The sequence below is a fragment of the Cryptotermes secundus genome, unplaced genomic scaffold (genome assembly GCF_002891405.2).
Source record: "Cryptotermes secundus unplaced genomic scaffold, Csec_1.0 scaffold660, whole genome shotgun sequence".
Lineage (NCBI taxonomy): Eukaryota > Metazoa > Arthropoda > Insecta > Blattodea > Kalotermitidae > Cryptotermes > Cryptotermes secundus.
In genome coordinates, this window is record NW_019734321.1 from 19,526 (window position 1) to 38,560 (window position 19,035).

A 19,035-nucleotide genomic window follows, 5' to 3' on the forward strand; every position below is an offset into this window, starting at 1 on the left:
GTACACTCCGTTGTGGGACTCCCCCTTAGTTTGGCTGATATTACATGCGACCGCAGTTACCGGTACAGCTGCCGTGAATTGTCAGTACTGCGTAATGCGGAACACACAGATACAGAAGTGGGGGTGGTAGTGAGAGACACTGCATTGGGGGGGGGGGGGGAAGAAACTATATCTCCGATTTTGAAGGTTCCCAGGCAGTGCCCCCTTGTCCTTCTGGTAAAGATAGAGCATATGTTCGGATTTTTTGTTCGTTTGTTTGTTTTGCTAACGTTGGGAGGGCTATATTAAGGCGAAATTTTGATGTTAACAATGGGAAGGCTGCATGTGAGGCATGCAGTGCAACGTGGGCGTAATGCGACATCGATGTAAATACTATTTAAAATTCAGTCCGTACCTCACAGAAAACACACACAGATGCCAGGCATTTTAAGGTGGTTAGTAATATGATCGGTAGTCAATTTAAGAATCATACGGAATACATTAACCATACTGTATGTGGACATTTTAGAATGCTTTAATATTAACAAATATTTCTGTCCCCGTATTGTGTTGAAAGCCTCCGATGAATTTCAGCCCCTTACACACCTTCCAACCAGATAAATCGGATCACTGTTCTTTGTTCCTCATTGGTGCACACTGCTAGCGGAGCGGCCATGTTTACACTGTCACAGCATCAAGGAAAATGACGCGATCAAGGTCAAACTTCTATTACGTGACCACAGTAATACCAACTCTAAGCATGTATGCGCAGAAGGCAGTGTGACAAACCTAAAGATGTGTTATGACGAAAGTTCCTATAATTTGTGACTTTCCCTCGTACTTACATGACAAGACCAAAAGCGCGAGCAGTTTAGTAACGATTAATGGCACCGTTTTATTATTAGAACCGCATGATGATGATGATCATGATCATGAACATCAGCATAGAAATGTTGTGATTGACCGATATGCTGTATATTATATATTGGTATCCTGGAGCTTAACGGAAGGGACTGAGGGAAACCAAGAGAAGTATCAGCCCTACCGGTGTACCAGCCAATATATGAATCGAGCGTCTCTCGAAAACAAGTTACACCTCAAGACAAGAGTACCTTGGTCAGTGATAATTTTAATTATATGCCAGAAAAAATAATACACTTGTCAGTGATAATTTTAATTAGGTTTCAGAAGCGTGACAAGCGGCGAGTTATAACATACCTATATATTTGAAGAAAGCAGTCTTCTGGGATTTGGCACCGTGTATATGTGGTGTTAACCGACGTTTCGGAGGAACGTATCGCCTCCATCTTCAGCAGACCAGTCTGCTTTTACCGGTTCTCACGGTCTCTTTGCTTGCAGATTTCTTATATATTTTTCTTCTACCCTGAAGATGGAGGCGATACGTTCCTCCGAAACGTCGGTTAACACCACATATACACGGTGCCAAATCCCAGAAGACTGCTTTCTTCATAGTCACCGCCGTGAAAGCCTCAAATCTTACATACCTATATATTTGTTAGTGACACTTTGAATTGCATATAAGAAGAGGTTACATGATGGTTAGTAACAATTTGACTTACAAACCCGAAGTTACAACAGTACATATGTTAGTGATAATTAGAATTATGTGTGAACATAAGAATACATTGTTTAATTATAATTTGAATTACATGTAAAGACAAAAGACTTTTTCGGATAGAGGGTGTCGCGTGGTCTGCCCAACGGATTCTCATGACCGTTAATCTCGGGTTTCTAGACCAGAGTCGCTACATTTCCTTGAAATAACTCCTCAGCTATCCTCACGAAGATGAGTGGACCCAGTTTCAGACCCACCATTTCTCAGAAAATCTGGTAGCGCCGGGAATCGAACCCGGAAATTCTGGTTCTGTAGCCAGGAACTGTGACCACTAGACCACAGAGGCGGTCTTGATGTTTGAACGTTATTTTCGGAATTTACTGTGGGCTTTTTGCACAACCCACATTTATGTCTAAGCCTCAATACTGTGGCAGTCCTGGTCATTTCAAGGGTTAAGGCCGAGTTACGTGGGAGATGAGGAAGTTTCGTAAGGAAACTGCGGGACTTGGAGAATCGTGGCTAGGGAGACTTTGTCGAATTAAGGGTGCTGAGAGTCCTAATTCTCTTCTCATATGTACTGTTCAGTATGACAGATTAATTAAGATTTATGGAAACTCAGATAAAGAAATTTGCGCTGTGATAGAAAATACGTGAATTGCATCGGATTGTTACAAGTAAGGACAGAGAATTATTCTACGGGTGAAGTGCATTTCTTGCTGTCATTTTCAATGCTCGGCTACAACAGGATTCATCCGGCTGGATTTCTGCTAATTAATTCGGAGCCAACTGTGCAGATTCATCTCGGTCTGCATCCTTGACGTTCATCATGAACATTGTATACGACACCGCCTGATTAAGGACCTGAAACATAAGATCAACTTTAGTTAAGGTTGAGGCTTATTTAACCTGACAAACGCCAAGGGTTGAAAATTGCAACCTTGATAGAGGTTCTAATAGCTGATAACATGTGACATCTGTTGGAATTCTGTGTGTTTACGTACCTAACTCCATGGAGCTGAGCCCTTCTTGAGAAGCCACCAGTTCTGCAGCTATTCAAGAATTTCCCACCATTTTATGGAACCCAGAAGTTCATTTCCATATTCACAAAAGCCCTCCCCTGGTCCGTATCCTGAGCCAGATAGCCAGATCCTATCTCTCGAAGATTCATTTTAATATTGTCCACCCACCTACGTCTTGGTCTTCCTACTGATCTCTCTCCTTCTGGCTTTCCCATCAATATCCTATATGCATTTCTCTTCTCCCCATTCGAGCTACATGCCCTGCCCACCTCATCCTCCTTGACTTGATCATTCTAATCATACTTGGAGAGGAGTACAAGTTATGAAGCTCCTCATTATGCAGTTTTCTCCAACCTCCTGTCACTTCATCTCTCTTCGGTCCAAATATTCTCCTCAACACCTTGTTCTCAAACACCCTCAGTCTATGTTCCTCCCTTAATGTCAGAGGCTGTTTCACACCCATACAGAACCACAGGCAAAATTATAGTTTTGTGTATTCTATTTTTTTTATGTTTTTGGACAACAGACAAGAAGACAAAAGGTCCTGGACTGAATGGTAGCAAGCATTACCCGAGTTCAATCTGCTCTTAATTTTCTCCTGAATGAAACTTTTACCTACCTAATTTATTTAATTTTCACGTGAAATAATAACGGCTATGACAAAGTACAGTGGCGGCTTCTCAAAGTACTCGAATGAATTCGACTTCTAGGTTTCACGGCGTTCCGAATAGCTCAGATTATATAGTGTCGAATGATCAGTAGAGGATTAATCCGTAAGCATGTGGAAGCAATCTGCTATGGTCTAAATTAAGATTTTATCTCCATTTCTTCCGGGAAGGATTGAGGAAAAGAACAATAATCGTCAGAATAACCGGTCTCCGGGCCAGATTTAAACCCTGGATATTCCGAATAGAAAGCAGGGCAGTTAACTGCTCTATTTCCAGGTTATGATGCATGCATATTGTGCGCTTGTTCTCTGCATAAGTATGCTGCATGTCCTCCCATCTTATCGCCATTTTGTTGGATGATTCCAGTAACATTTAGTGGAGTACAAATTATGAGATAGGCTATACATGATTTCCATGTCCTTAGAGGCACTGAGTTCCTATGACGTCACACACTGACTACTGACTGCGTGTTCAGTGTTCCTTACTACAATCATTGTGCGGAGCGACACAGGGGCGAAGCCCCCCGCAGAGAGAGCGAAGTCTTCGTTCGCTGCAACCATCATGAAGACGATGTTGCGTTGTTGCCGGATGGGCGCCCCAATCCATCCGCTGTCCCAGATGGCTTGCTTAACGTTAATAGCCTGAAATTGGCAAGAAGAAACATTGATTGCCTTCAAAAATTTAATTAGCTCCTCGGACGAAATTAATACAAGAAGCTCTGGAAAGAAATACCCAACCTCCTATCCAATGGGTACCGGGGGCTCTTTCCCCATGGGTAACGCGGCCGGGGCGTGAAGCTAACCCCTCACCTTCAGCTAGTGCCTAGGTCAAGAAAATATGGATCTATTAAACTTGGTGGCGGTCAAGCATACGACCGTTCATGTGACTAGACTGCCGTTGTAGCGGAAACTACTAAGAAAGGAGCAAAATCTGCTGTACTGAGTCTGGTCTGACAGAGGCCCTGTATATGTTGTACGAGGGTAAGTCAATAAGTAAGTTAAAATGGATATAGAACTGAAACAAATAAGAGTACTGATTTGAAAAATGCTTTTATTTCTCAGCATAATCTCCCTGTACATTGAGGCACTTGTCCCATCGTTTCACAAGCCCCTGAAACCAGCAGCATAAAATTCTTTGGGCTGCTGTCGGAACCAGGCGGTGACTGGGATCACGAAGGCATACTGCTCACGGCATTCAGCCTCAAGGACAAACCGTAAATGCCGACTACTACTGTAACATCCTCAGGGGCTCGACACCAAGACTGACTTACTGACTGGCCTCGTCGTAATGTGACTTTGACTTTGACTTGGCTTGGGCCACAAACCAGAGACCCGTCCTCTCGTCAGAGAGAGCGCCCCACATCAACAAGCCTGCAACAGTCTGACAGTAATAATAACCATCTGGTAGTAAGCCCCAGATGGGTGCTTTATTCCGAGACAGACTGGCCGACTGACCGTCGGTCGTAACATGACTTGGCTTTGACTTGCTTGGGGCAGGAGTGCAGTTGAGTACAGAGTCAGGAAGGTCAGGAACCACGGAGACTGGAGAGTCGGCAGTACAAGGTGATAGGAGAAGACATGAAAAGAAGACTTGAGAGTGATTTGAAGTGATAGTTTCTATGTTGAGTTCCGTTGCCAGGAAATAGCATGTTTTAGTGATTTATGAAGCGATTAAACAAGCGGTGGCGCTGTATTGATTGTAAGTAAGAGAGACTGTACAAGGAAGGCGTCAGTACATCCAATCATCCAATCCAATGCCCGTTATTATTCGTCACGCGAACCCCGGACACGTGACAGTGGAATAAATGTTTTCTGAACACAGTAATGATTGCTGTGGGTCCCGCACCGAACTTCAGGTAACACTGAGTGTCTGCTACTGTCTGGTTCTTAGGAACAGCGACGTCTCCAAATATAATAATAGTAATAATAATTGTAATAATCATAAATTTCTCTGGTGCTTAACTAAGATAGCACTGAGTCATGAAGACGTATGGGGGAGTAAATGTATAGATCCACATTTTCTTGACCTCGGCCTAGTTGCAGATGACTGGCGAGGGTCACGGCCCGGCTGCTTTACTCCCGGGGCCCCGGATACCCGTTGGATAGGAGGCAGGGTGGGCCCCAGAACCCGTCTGGACGACGTGAAACGGAGAAAAATCTCTCCACCGGGACTCGAACTCGACCTATCGGCCGTCCAGCCTGTAGCTAGTCGCTGTACCGACTGCGCTGTTCCGGGGTCAATAATAATAATAATAATAATAATAATAATAACAACAACAACAACAACAACAACAACAACGTAGAGACACAAGCTGGAGGTTGCCTAAACCTTGTTTAGGATAGTAGGCTAGTAATAGTTAAGAATTAAAAATAGAAATCTTCACAGTTGAGACCTTTACTTACTTACTTACTCACTCCTTTTTTCTATGGTCCTAAACGAAACTTTGCTTTTTTAGTGCAAATACTCATTCTGTTTTATCATTTGCCTTTGCTTCCTCGTCAGTCAGCTCTGGTAAATCATTCTCTACATCTTCCAGCCATCTCAGTCTGATTTTATTTGAAAATTGAGCCCTACGTGAACTTATCAATAACTTGAGCTTACAATTAAAACGCCACACAAATTTCGTGGAGCCTTCTTGTTTGTCTTAAAAGCCACCAGTAGCATACCCTTTCATTGAGCTGGTCTCCGAACCAGCAAAATATCCCCAGCATGATGACAAAGGAGGATAATATGAAAATCGTCTGAAGCAGATCACCAACTTTGTGCCAGATCTGAAAAATGGAAGGTCGTTTAAAATCGTCATAGTGGATTTCACTGAATGCTTGTCTGAAACATGTCTGTTACCACGTCACGCGCTGAGTAGGCAATCTTACGGAAGACACGTTCAGTCCCATCTCGTGCCGCAAATATGAACTAGTAAATTTCCGCTGATGATGCAAAGATCTGCATCACCAGATTATTTATACATGATAACATTTTTAGTAAAATTGCCTTCAAGTTACGTCCTACGTTCAACAAAACAGTTAACAATAAAATCGTTATTAAAACGTCTTAATACTTGAAGAAAGCAGTCTTCTGGGATTTGGCACCGTGTATATGTGGTGTTAACCGACGTTTCGGAGGAACGTATCGCCTCCATCTTCAGGGTAGAAGGAAAAATATAAGAAATCCGCAAGCGATGAGACCGTGAGAACCGGTAAAAGCAGACGGTCTCTTCGCTTGCGGATTTCTTATATTTTTCCTTCTACCCTGAAGATGGAGGCGATACGTTCCTCCGAAACGTCGGTTAACACCACATATACACGGTGCCAAATCCCAGAAGACTGCTTTCTTCATAGTCACCCCCGTCAAAGCCTCAAATCGTCTTAATACTTGTTTTATTGAGTATATCCACTACATGTTTCGATCGTATTAGATCATCATCAGGTAGTACACGAATATGCACCACGTACTTGTTTTTATTGGCTTTTTATATAAACTTTAGCCGATAACAGTGGCCGCGCGGTCTGACATGAACTGTCTTTGCTCGCTCGAACACTGGGATAGTGGGTTTGAATTCTACTCGAGGTATGGATATCTGTCCGTGTTTTTTCTGTTTTGTGTTGTCCTATGTGTACTTAGATGACTTGCGAAAGGGCTTATCCCCCATCCAAAGAGTCCTACCGACTATCATAAAATCCACATTTCCATATTAATTCTGATGGGAGACTGACCAGAGGGCCTAGTGTGAAAAGGTAAATAATAAGTGAAATGGAACCACTTTACAATCAAATTGTTATGAATAAAGTGTCAATACTTTCTCTCGATGCTAAAGTAAATAAAAAGGGTACTCGATATGTGTGTTTATTGTATATCTTTGTGGCGGTGTGCGGGGCATATGTATTGATATATCGTGACTACATGATGCAAAAAAATGAAGGCAAATTCATCATACCGTGACAAAGGAGATGGAAGCGAAGCACAAGGCCCCGATGATCATGAGGAAATGACCCAACATCATCATGCTGAACGTGTCGTCTATAGCCCGAATAAAGCTGGAACAAAGGTTGCAAGAGCCATAGAATACAAGTCCTCAAAGGACTGTTACATTACAGAGACAAAAGAACTCCGTCCGGTGTGACTATTGAAGTTTTTACTACTTGAAAACTTAACACCCTTACATGTTTCGGTCCCTATAGACCATCATCAGAGGGACATCGATACTTTTTGGAAACTACTATTACAATGGTTGTTTTGAGTGTTAAAATACATATACATACAATGTTTTTAATGCACAATATATGCAAAATCCAACTTCTTCACAACTACAGCAGCTTTCTTGGTATATTAAAATTTTTAAAGTTTTTAAAACTTTTTATTTAAGTTAAAATTTATAAACCAAATAGGTTCGTGTCCCTTCTCCTATTGTCTTTCTTGACGGGGGCTGAACTTGTGCCGGTTGTCTCTCTTGAGAAGGAGGTTCTTGGTATCGTCCTGTGTTTGTTCGTGGCGTGCTGTGTTCTTTTCACCTAGAATCTCCTTCTCAATAGAGACAAGCGGCACAAGTTCAGCCCCCGTCAAGAAAGACAATAGGAGAAGGGACACGAACCTATTTGGTTTATAAATTTTAACTTAAATAACAAAGTTTTAAAAACTTTAAAAATTTTAATATACCAAGAAAGCTGCTGTAGTTGTGAAGAAGTTGGATTTTGCATATATTGTGCATTACAAACATTGTATGTATATGTATTTTAACACTCAAAACAACCATTGTAATAGTAATTTCCAAAAAGTATCGATGTCCCTCTGAAGACGGTCTATAGGGACCGAAACATGTGAGGGTGTTAAGTTTTCAAGTAGTAAAAATCTTCATCAGTCACACTGGACGGAGTTGTTTTATCTTTTATAATATTGTTATTGTGACGGACCAGAATGAAACAAATCAAATTCGAGTATTACATTATCACGATTTTAGTAAGTATAGACGGGATTTGGATTGATGGACGGATTTATTGGACTCTTTGATACAGCGCATGACTACACTTTAGAGTTCACTCTTACACATGCACTAGTGTCCACAGTCACGTCTTCACTGCCGTTGCTTGATAACGGCTTTCAACAACGGACGTTCCCTTTCCTCTGGGTTCCCGCAACGTCCCTGGCCTCATCTACCAGCTTCTCACAGCAACAGCTAACTATGACTGAACCACAGACGTTATCTAACTCACTCACTGACTTACCACTGGTCTTGATTATAATATTTCGGCACGGACAGAACAGAAAACACATTTCCTCTGTTGTTGCAGACCGCTGCCTAGTAACGGCCGTTGTATAGTTGCTTATTTCGTGGTCGTTGGCTAGTAACGGGTCTACATGCCGCAATATAATAGTCTGGTTTGCAGCACCGTGTAACCGAGCAGAATGACCTAACGATTTGTGCTTGCTTCGAATTTCATCGGAACACCAGGTATCGTGATTGGGATTTTCCATAGTTTTCCTCGTTCCTCCAAGGACAATGTTGAGTAAATGCAACGATTAAACTACTACCGCTTCCTTACAAATCCTTTCCAATTCATTGATCTATAACCCTGCCATTCTTGGGCACTAGAAGCGTCGTAGAATATACCAAAAGAAAAAGGCTCCATTTAGTTTGACAGGTGGCTGCTTTACAACCGGGGACTAGCTCTATCAATTTAACCCAACTGAATAAGCCTTCACCTGAAGACGGAGACAGATTTCAGGCAAAGGTATCCCTGTGACAGGCCATGGAGGCCCATAGGGTTGTGAGACGTCGAGGCTCCCACATTATCTAGACAATCGGCTCACAGATGGCGGGCAGCTTGTCGGCCTTACTCGCCCTACCACCAGGAAAATTCCTGGTACTCATTTCTATTAGAGGCTGAGTCAACCCGAGGGCCACAGTGCAGCTGGAAGGATTAGGTCAATTGAAAAATCCAATGACCGCATCGGGAATTGAACATGTGACCTTCTGGCTTGTAGCATAGTGCCTCAACCAGTCAACGCAGTCGTTTTATTGACTATTTAAGTAGTATGGATACGTAAGAGAATACGCTGAAAGTGATCATGACGTTACGTCTTACCTCAGAATATCTTGGTGATATTGAATTTGTTCTCGAAGATAGTCCTCTTCAGTGCCTGGCTTCGTCACCTCCTCTCTTCTGTAGTTTCTCAGACGCTGATGTAACTTTTCCATCTGAATGCACGCAATAGTTGCCAGAGTTGAGTACAGACCCATATATCCCAGGAAGTTGGACAAGGTGTACGTGGTAGAGTAGGCCTATGTGAGCAAAACGTAGTTGTCATCATTCTGGGATGTGGTACCGTGTAGCAAAGTAAAGTAAAACGTAAAGCTATCCCTGTAACAGGCCGTGGAGACCCATAGTGTTGTGAGACGTCAAGGCTCCCACATCATCTAGACCATCGGCTCACAGATGGCGGTAAGGTTGTCAGCCTTACGCGCCGGCCGCCATTTACCCCCAGGAAGATTCCTGGTACTCATTTCTGTTAGAGGCTGAGTCGACCCCAGGGCCATAATACGGCTGGAAGGATTAGGCAAGTTGAAAAAAATCCACCTTATCGGGATTCGATCCCGCGACCTTCCGGCTTGTAGCATAGTGCATCAACCAACTACGCTACTGCGTGCCGTGTAGTCTGATAGAAATTCACCGACGCTACCTCCAACTTCTGTTTAATATCCTAAACACTGCCAAGTTCATTGTCGCGGATCATCCTTAATTGTATACTCCTCACGTTAATGATCTCCTCGGGAATGTGACGCCTCTAATGTCGTAAATTCTAAAAAAGTAAAGGTAACCTTGTAACAGGCCGTGGAGGCCCACAAGACTCTGAGACGTCGAGGATTTAAAATTTTTTAGACAGTCGGCTCACAGATGGCGGTAAGGGTGACAACCTTAGCGCCATCTATAAGCCGATTGTCTAGAACATGTGGGAACCTGAACGTCTCACAACCCTATGGGCCTCCACCGCCTGTTACAGGATACATTTACTTACTTCACTTTACTTTACTGGTCTTGCAAAATATATCGGTTTAGGAACGTATTACGATATGGTAACCTGCATGACCAGCGAGGGTTAGAGAAATGGCGTGTGAGGATAGGAGATGAATGGTACTTACTCAGGACGTTCTTCAGTGGAGGGTTCTGGTATCAGCGGTGTTGAACCTTTGGGTTCTGCCGCCAGAGAATTAGGTAATTAGTAAGATTGATGTCAAGGAAGTAGGCTCAGAGGATGGGAGCTTGGTGGAACTGGTGCGGGCTTAGGTGTTAGCGGTGTCGAACCTTCTTCGGGTTTTGTTGACGGCAGAGAAGGAGAGACAGTTTGGCAACACAAAGAACTGCAACCTGTATGGCGATGACTATTTCGTGCAGTGGGCTTGGTCTGATGTCGAACGGCGTCCACATGGTGAGCCCAAGCGTGTCAGGATCTGCCCCGCGGATGTACATGTAGATGGTGTGAGGCCCGGTGACTAGCCACGTCATATGGATCATCACTTTTCTGATGATCGGCAACAGACCCGCAATTGTCCTATTCCCGGATTCATCCGTCATAGGGAAGTCCTCCCACGTGAACTGCTCAGCCTGTTGCAGCAGCTTGGCGAAGGCGGCCGTTTTGAACCTGTAACAGACCGTGCAGGCCTATGAGGTTGTGAGCCGTCGAGGCTCCCATATTTTCTATACAGTCGGTTCGCAGATGGCGGTGAGGTTGTCAGCCTTGTGCACCAGCCGCCCTTTACCTCCAGGAAGATTCCTGGTACCATTTCTGTTAGAGACTGAGTCGACCCCAGGGTAATAAATAATAATAACAATCGTACGCTGCGTATCGGCCCCCATGTTTATTTGAACTTTTTGATTCAAAATGTTCCCAAGAGCACGAAGGTAAGCCTTGGATATACTCGTACTATTCCGGGACACTTTGTTTATTCTAAGAGAAAACGAAAAAGACGCCCGAAACATTATACCTTGGCGTCATATTGTGTATGTGTGTGTGGGAGTTAGAGAAATGACTTTACTTTCTCCCTTCACCCCAGTAGGAATTGCGGACCTACCATACATTTGTCGTTTGTTACAACTTGTACGGGGTCATCGAGCCATCATCAGGCATTTGATTACTTCTTACATTCACCTGCATTGGCCAGTGTTGACATGTTGGAATACTGTTCTTTAAGAGTATATAATGTCGTTATATATAAAAAGGTGTGTTTACATTCAACATAGACTTGAGGGTGTTTGAGTTCAGTGTGCTGAGGACAGATGAAGTGACGGAAGGTTGGAGAAAACTGCATAATGAGGAGCTTCATAACTTGTGCTCTTCTCCAAGTATAATTAGAATGATCAAGTCAACGAGGATGAGGTGGGCAAGGCATGTAGCACGAATGGGGGAGACGAGGAATGCGTATAGGATATTGGTGAGAAAGCCAGAAGAAAGAGATCTCTGGGAAGACCAAGACGTAGGTGGGTGAACAATATTAAAATGGTTCTTAGCGAGATACGTTGGTGGTACGGACTGGATCGATCTGGCTCAGCATAGGGACCAGTGGAGGGCTCTTGTGAACACGGTAATGAACCTTGAGGTACCATAAAATGCTGGGAAGTTCTTGGGTAGCTGCTCAATTGGCGGCTTCGCAAGAAGGACGCAGCTCCATGAAGTTATTGTTCACATTTAAGATCAAATCTTAATTATTAAAATGTTAAATAATTAAAATCGAACGTATATAAAGGTTTTCTTAAGTCTTGCCTGGATGTAGTAGTTCTGTGCAGATGCAGCTCTTCTCTCGATGTGTCTCTTTGCGGTTCATCCTGGCCCTTTATTGATGCAATTGTGTTCTGTTGGCTTTTACGTGTGTGATTACGTGTTCTCCTTGTTTGTGTTTCCTGTATTCGGGAGAAGTGGTGTGTCTTGTTTGTGTTGGCTTCACTGGCCGACGCAGCAGCACGAGCAAACTAATGCAGTAAACAAGTCAAATTCTGTTCATGGCTCAGTCAGCCGAAACATATTAGAAATGACGAAAGCATGTTGTGTCCCTGTTACCTTTTGTGGTAAAAAGGTAAAAAAATGGTAATGGTATCCCTCTAACAGGCCGTGGAGGCCCATATGGTTGTGAGACGTTGAGGGTCCCACATTATCTAGACAATCGGCTCACAGATGGCGGCGAGGTTATCACCCTTACGCGCCGGCCGCCGTTTACCCCCAGGAAGATTCCTAGTACTCATTTCTTTTAAGAGGATGAGTCGACCCCAGGGCCACAGTGCGGCTGGAAGGATTAGGTAAACTAAAAAAATCCTCCTCATCGGGACTCGAGCCCGCGATCTTCCGGTTTGTAGCATAGTGCCTCAACCAACTGAGCTACCGCGTGCCCCACCTTTTGTGGTGACGGAATAAAACAAAACACCAACATTTCAGTTTTTAATTATCATTTCCACAGCCGATTTCCGGTTAGCAGTGCTTTCAGGATAACCCCGTACCGGAAATCGCTTTTACCACTGTATTAAATGAGCACAAGATGACCCCACCTGACATACAAATCCATCCCATAGCAAGCGGTGAGGGGAATGGCGATCCGGGCTGCATCTTGCATCTCTGCAAGGTCGTCCAAGTGTCTGAAAGACTCGATGTACTCTCCCAGCCAACATGCGTAAGCGACAAGAAACGCCATCCATGAGTAGATGCGAAAAATCACGGATTTCCTTTTCTTCAATATAGGGTGCCCTGAGTATGTGAAAAAGTGGTCAAACAGTCGAAATCGCGATTCCTTGTCCATTTCGCTCTTGCTTCCCGCAGACAATGACCACAGGGACACTGGGTTAAGAAACTGCACGAGTTTGTTATGAATATTTCACTGGAAAGCGACTGAATAAATGAAGATGCGTGTGCACAGGATTACGTAGTGTATGTAACTTTCTGTACTTCTGAAGTCAACTCCCTCGTTTGAAAGATTAAAAATGGCTATGTAACGAACTCGAGCAAATTACAGAGGCAAGCTTTTAGAAGTGTAGACAGTGAAATTATTTACACCCCCAAGTTACAAAATTGTAGTGGACTTTCCGCATGAAATTCTGAGAATTAGCCCTAAAAACGCCAGGTGTCGAAAATTTCGACTCTTACGAAATATTGATATAATCTGACAGTATCTGACATATATTCATCTGAATTATGGAGCAAAGAATTATTTGGGGCGATTTCTTCCCCTACATATTAAGTTCTGCAAAAGTAAAAAGTAAAGGTATTCCTGTAACAGGCCGTGGAGGCCCATAGGGTTGTGAGATGTTGAGGTTCCCACATTTTCCAGACAGTCGGCTCATAGATGGCGGTAACGTTGTCAGCCTTACGCGCCGGCCTCCCTTAACCCCCCAGGAAGAATCCTGGTACTCATTTCTGTTAGAAGCTGAGTCGACCCCAGGGCCATAGTGCGGCTGGAAGGATTAGGTAAATTGAAAAAACCACCTCATTGGAATACGATCCTATTAAGTTCTGAGGGAGTTTTATATAACTTACGCCATTTACTGGCTGTACCATAGCTCGGGAGGTTAGTCATAGGCTTCCCAACGCAACGGTCCGGTTTCGACATGACTTCTGGTCATGTGGGATTTGTGGTAAAGAAGGTGGTACGGGGGGCGAGTTTTCTCCCAGTATTTCGGCCTTCCATGCCAATTTTCATTCCACCAACTGCTCTATACTGATTAATCATCCAGTCATCAACGCTGTATAGTGTCGATACTGACAGCATAATTAAATAACCCAATTGAAGAACTATTTAACGGCGATGCCAGGGGCCCAAACTATCTTTTGTTTGTAGAATCGGATGTCTGTATGGTGAGAAATGGTGAATGCGATAACCTGTTGATGCAGTCGATTTCGGCCTAATCTGCTGCACCATCGTGGTGTTTGCCTAGAAGAACTGAGGAAAATAGCGAAGAATATCGGAATTGGTGGCCAGTCTACGGACCTGAACCTAAATTGTTGATAGTAACTCTCATAATATTGTCACGTGATGGAGTGACTATAGACGGGGTTTGGGTTGGTAATCGGGTTTGCTGAACACTTGACGGAACGTAAATACAAATAACTACGGCGGTCTCACTGAGTTAGACACTCACAGTTAACTACAGCAGACGTAAAGTCTTCTCACTCTTCACTAACCGTTGCTTGGTAGCGGCTTGCAAAGTATATGTCTGTGTCACAACCCAGCGTCTAAGTCCCTGGGTCATCACCACTGATTTGGGATTCGTTTCTTCGATTTTGATTCAAGCCTCAGAAATTACGTAATGTCGTTATTATGTGTGAAAAGGTGTGTTGCGTTTAATAGGGACAGAAGGTGTTTGAGAACAGGGTGCTGAGGAGAATATTTGAACCGAAGAGAGATGAAGGGACGGGAGGTTGGAGAAAGATGCATAATGAGGAGTTTTACAACTTGTACTCCACTCCAAGTATAATTAGAATGATCAAGTCAAGGAGGATGTGATGGTCAGGGCATGTAGTACGAATGGGGACGAAGAGGAACGTATATAGGATATTGGTGGAAAAGTCAGAAGGAAAGAGACCACTATGAAGACCAAGACGTAGGTGGTTGGATAGTATTAAAATTGATCTTAGAGAGATAGGATGGGAAAGTATGGACTAGATCGATCTGGCTCAGGATAGGGACTAGTGGAGGGCTTTTATGAACACGGTAATGAACCTTCGGGTTCCATAAAATGCTGGGAAATTCTTGAGTAGCTGCACAACTGGCGGCTTCTCAAGAAGGGCCCAGCTTCATGAAGTTATTTATTCTTACATATTCAGTACAGTGGTTATCAATCTTTGCCAGGCCGCTGCCCGGTAACTTCTTCTTTCTGTAAGACGTGGGCCCGGTACCGGGCCGCTGCCCGTCGGTTGAGGAACACTGCTTAGGATGATCTGTAAAAATATTCTTAAAAGGCGTGAACGTAAGTTCCTAATTAAGTCGTTCTTTCTGTCTCCCTCTCAGAGGGATTGTGACATTGCCCCGAATGACTGATGAGAGAAATTGACCATTTGGTGGAATGAGAATTGGCAGGGGACATTGGAATATTTAAAAACATCCCGCCGTCACTTTTATTCACCAGAAATCCAACATAAACTGTCCTGGGATTGAACCTGGGCCGTCTTGATGAAAAACCGGCTACTAACCGTCTAAAAATATAATGCAGTCTAACCCAATGGATACTGCATGATGTAAAAAAGAATAAGAAATTCTACGTTTCAATATTTTCGCCTCATGTCAGTTCTTATGTGAAAATTTCAGTGCTCTTCTTTTTTGGTTGCTCAGGCCTTCTTAACAGTAGCTAAGATCGCAACATCGTGTCATAAGAAATTCTCCAGGCAGGTTATGAAATACGCCCGGATCCCAGAAGACCGAACGGATCCCTTCATGGTCACCAACTTGAGAACTATAATCCAACACATTCGTACTTAACCGACGACGAAAGGAATTGCTACTCTCTCCACAAACAGTTACGACACCTTCCTACGAGATGGCGTTAGGTTATAGAAGTGTTTTGCTAATGACGTCAGAGTTGATGAAGTGTATTTTTTTAAATTTAAGAAAGTATTCATGTAGTCACAAAAGGTTTGTGTCTGCTGTATAATTCAGTAATTTTCATTTGGAGTTAAACGTTTAGAATGCCATAGATTTCACAGGTTTGCAAAGGAAATTCTACCTTACACGACTCAACCTGTCGTAATATCGGCGCTCTCGTTTTGGACCTGTTAGGGTGAAGGCGTTGTTTTCCTGTGTGTGCCTATATTCTTGGTTAGTATTAAATCAAGTTTTAATATATATTTATAATGAATTACGTTGGTATACAGAAGATAACGGAGAGGAGTTTGTAGGAAACGTAATGGAAAAGGATGATTCCAAGCTGTGTATCATTTGCTCTAAATGTAAGGGACGTCACATTGTGACTGGTTTGTGTTACAATTTCCGCTGTAATTAGTTCATGTAAGAAGAAGTAGAATAAAATATAAGGAATTTCTGTACAGGAGAGTGAAATTGGTTTATAAATTTGTAGGTTAAGTTCTAGTTAAGGCACTGTGCAATAGTCTGCCCTCTTGGTCACAAATGTACCTCGTTACATAGGTTTCCTCTTCATGACCTTAACCTCTGGGTTGTGGAAGCCTCAGCGTAGGGACCAGTGGAGTGCTCTTGTGAACACGGCAATGAACCTTCAGTGTCCATAAAATTCAGGGAAGTTCTTGAGTAGCTGCAGAATTGCAAGTTTCTCAAGAAGGGGTCAGGTCCATGAGTGAGTCAGTGGTGACAAAGGTCAGACTGCAACTATGGCACTGTCTGCAACAGAGAACAGCCTCCAACATACAGCAGAAGCAAATAAATGAACACAGTAATTTTCAAAACAAATGAAAGTACATGTTAACTAATCAATTTGCTCTTTACTTATTTACAGATGTGGATGTTGTTTCTGGGCATGCTGGTCATGAGATTAGTTGAAGTCAGGACCCTGGGTGTCAAACTGATGCAGCGGTCACCATGCCTGCATCACCAATTCCACTCTGAAGATGGGTTATGCTATGGCGAGTGGCCTGAACCTCAAACAAGCCAGTGAGGATGCTGATTATGTGGGTAATTAAATAAATACAATGATTGGAATCTGTAACAAGCTTGACATGGTATTGTAGTTCAGGTTGACAGAATGCTGAACAACCATCAGAGACGCCGCCATGGAATTTAAAGACGTAAATGGTATGAGAAAATCTGTTTTGCATTGTAATGGAACTCACATTGCTGCACATAGGAGGAAATGAAGGCATTAGAAGAACGGTATCTCTCTCTTTGTTTACTTGACGCTGATAATGAAGAGTTCATATTTGCAGAAGGAACAGTTTAGTTTCATGAAATTGTTACATGAGTGAATGGTATAATTCCAGCCACCAAGCTACAGGCTTGACACTCGCCAGTATGTATGATGTCACGTCTTGCCCGCGTTCAGTTTTATTGTCATGCTGTGTGGTCTGGTAGATATTTCTAATGTTTTGGAAGAGCCTGCTGCTTCCATCTTCAGGTAGAATCGTTAACATTTGTAGATAAGTGTCATACTAAGTGAAGTTACATCTTAGAATACAGTACTCTTCAAGGGAAATGTTTACTTTTATTAGGCTAAATAAGTGGATAATTCCAAATAGATTAATTTGATGTTTAACCCAGATCAGTTAAACCCATGTAAGAATATGAGTGATGATAAATAAGGCTGTAGGTTAAGAGGAGTTTATGTTACACATTAAGTAATTAGTGTGAAGGGAATGTGGACTGGAGAGTTTGCATCTGTCCGCACCGTAGAGAAAGCCACGTGCAACACATTTTAGAATTAACAAAGGCACTTTGGATACATTTATGAGACAGTTCAGTGTCTTATTGTTTAATGTCTCTATGTTCGGATCAGAGCGGTCTAGAAATCCGAGATTAACAGCCGTGGGGATCTGTCGCGCTGACCACGCGACACCCTCTATCCGCTAAAGTTGGCACTAACTTCACAGACAAGAGATGGTCGCTCGGTCAGTGTAGTTCGCTTGCGGAGTTTGTTTATGTTCAGATCAGAGATATTCCGAGAGAAATTAAGAGCAGTTTAGTTATCGGATTGCATACGTGCGCAGCAGTGCATCGTGTCAGTTATATGGGGATGTATACTGTCTATGCACTGTGACTGTAGCAGCTGACTTATGAAGAAGGTACACTTTGGGATGGCTCCATCATCGGCAACACTGTTTCCACTACATAAGGCTCAGCACTTAGCAACACTGATTTGAGCACAAGGCGGAGTACTCTGCTACACTGGTTCCAGCATCAGGTGTTGTACCCAGTGGCACTGGTTCCACTAGTAAGGCTCGACACTCAGCAGCCCCTGGTTCTGCCACAAGGCTCCATACTCAGCTACACTGGTTCCAGCATCAGGTGTCATACCCAGCAGCACTGGTTCCACTAGGTAAGGCTCCACACTCAGCAGCTCCCTGGTTCTACCACAGGGCTCCACACTCAGCAACCTCTGGTTCGAGAACAAGGCTCAGTACTCTGTTACACTGGTTCCAGCATCAGGTGTTGTACCCAGCAGCACTGGTTCCACTAGTAAGGCTCCACATTCAGCAGCCCCTGGTTCTGCTACAAGGCTCTGTACTCAGCTACCCTGGTTCCAGCATCAGGCGTCATACCCAGCAGCACTGGTTCCACTAGTAAGGCTCCACACTCAGTAACCCCTGGTTCTACCACAAGGCTCCACACCCAGCAACCCCTGGGTCCACCACAAGGCTCCATCTTTAGCAACACTGGTTTCACTGGATAATGCTCCACATTCAGCATCCCTGGTTCTGCCACAAGGCTCCGTCAGCAGCTCTGGTTCCAGATGAGGCTCCATCTACAACAGCATCAGTTTTACCATAAGGCTCCATCCTCAGCAACGCTGGTACTACTAGGTATGGCTCTGTTCTGTCACCAGTCTTGTCAGGTATGGGTCTGTTTCACAATCAAGCCCAAGTGTCTAAATTTCTGGATCCATGTAACCAGTCCTCTCACATTACAGCGTACGTGATGCTGCACTGCCTGTGTGTTTATTGTGGTTATCCTGTCCATACCTGCCTGTGGTTGGAGGTTGGGGTTTCATAACATGTACTCTTCTCCAAGTATAATTAGACTGAACAAGTCAAGGAGGATGAGGTGGGCAGGGCATGTAGCATGAATGGGAGAGGAGAGGAATGCATATAGAATATTGGTGGGAAAGAGACCATTGGGAAGACCAAGATGTAGGTGGGT

The 19,035-nt window shown here is 43.6% G+C and overlaps 1 protein-coding gene across 1 annotated transcript; it reads right to left on the reverse strand.

Moving 5' to 3' along the window:
• Positions 1–1,837: 1,837 nt before the first annotated feature.
• Positions 1,838–10,826, reverse strand: LOC111868623 (odorant receptor 49b). The gene is made up of 6 exons (XM_023859446.2): positions 10,604–10,826; positions 9,323–9,519; positions 7,177–7,276; positions 5,909–6,013; positions 3,728–3,883; positions 1,838–2,416 (listed from the first exon to the last, which is right to left on the reverse strand). The coding sequence occupies exons 1-6, from the start codon at positions 10,808–10,810 to the stop codon at positions 2,327–2,329; spliced, it is 855 nt and encodes a 284-aa protein (XP_023715214.1). The 5' UTR covers positions 10,811–10,826; the 3' UTR covers positions 1,838–2,326.
• Between the last annotated feature and the right edge of the window lie 8,209 nt (positions 10,827–19,035).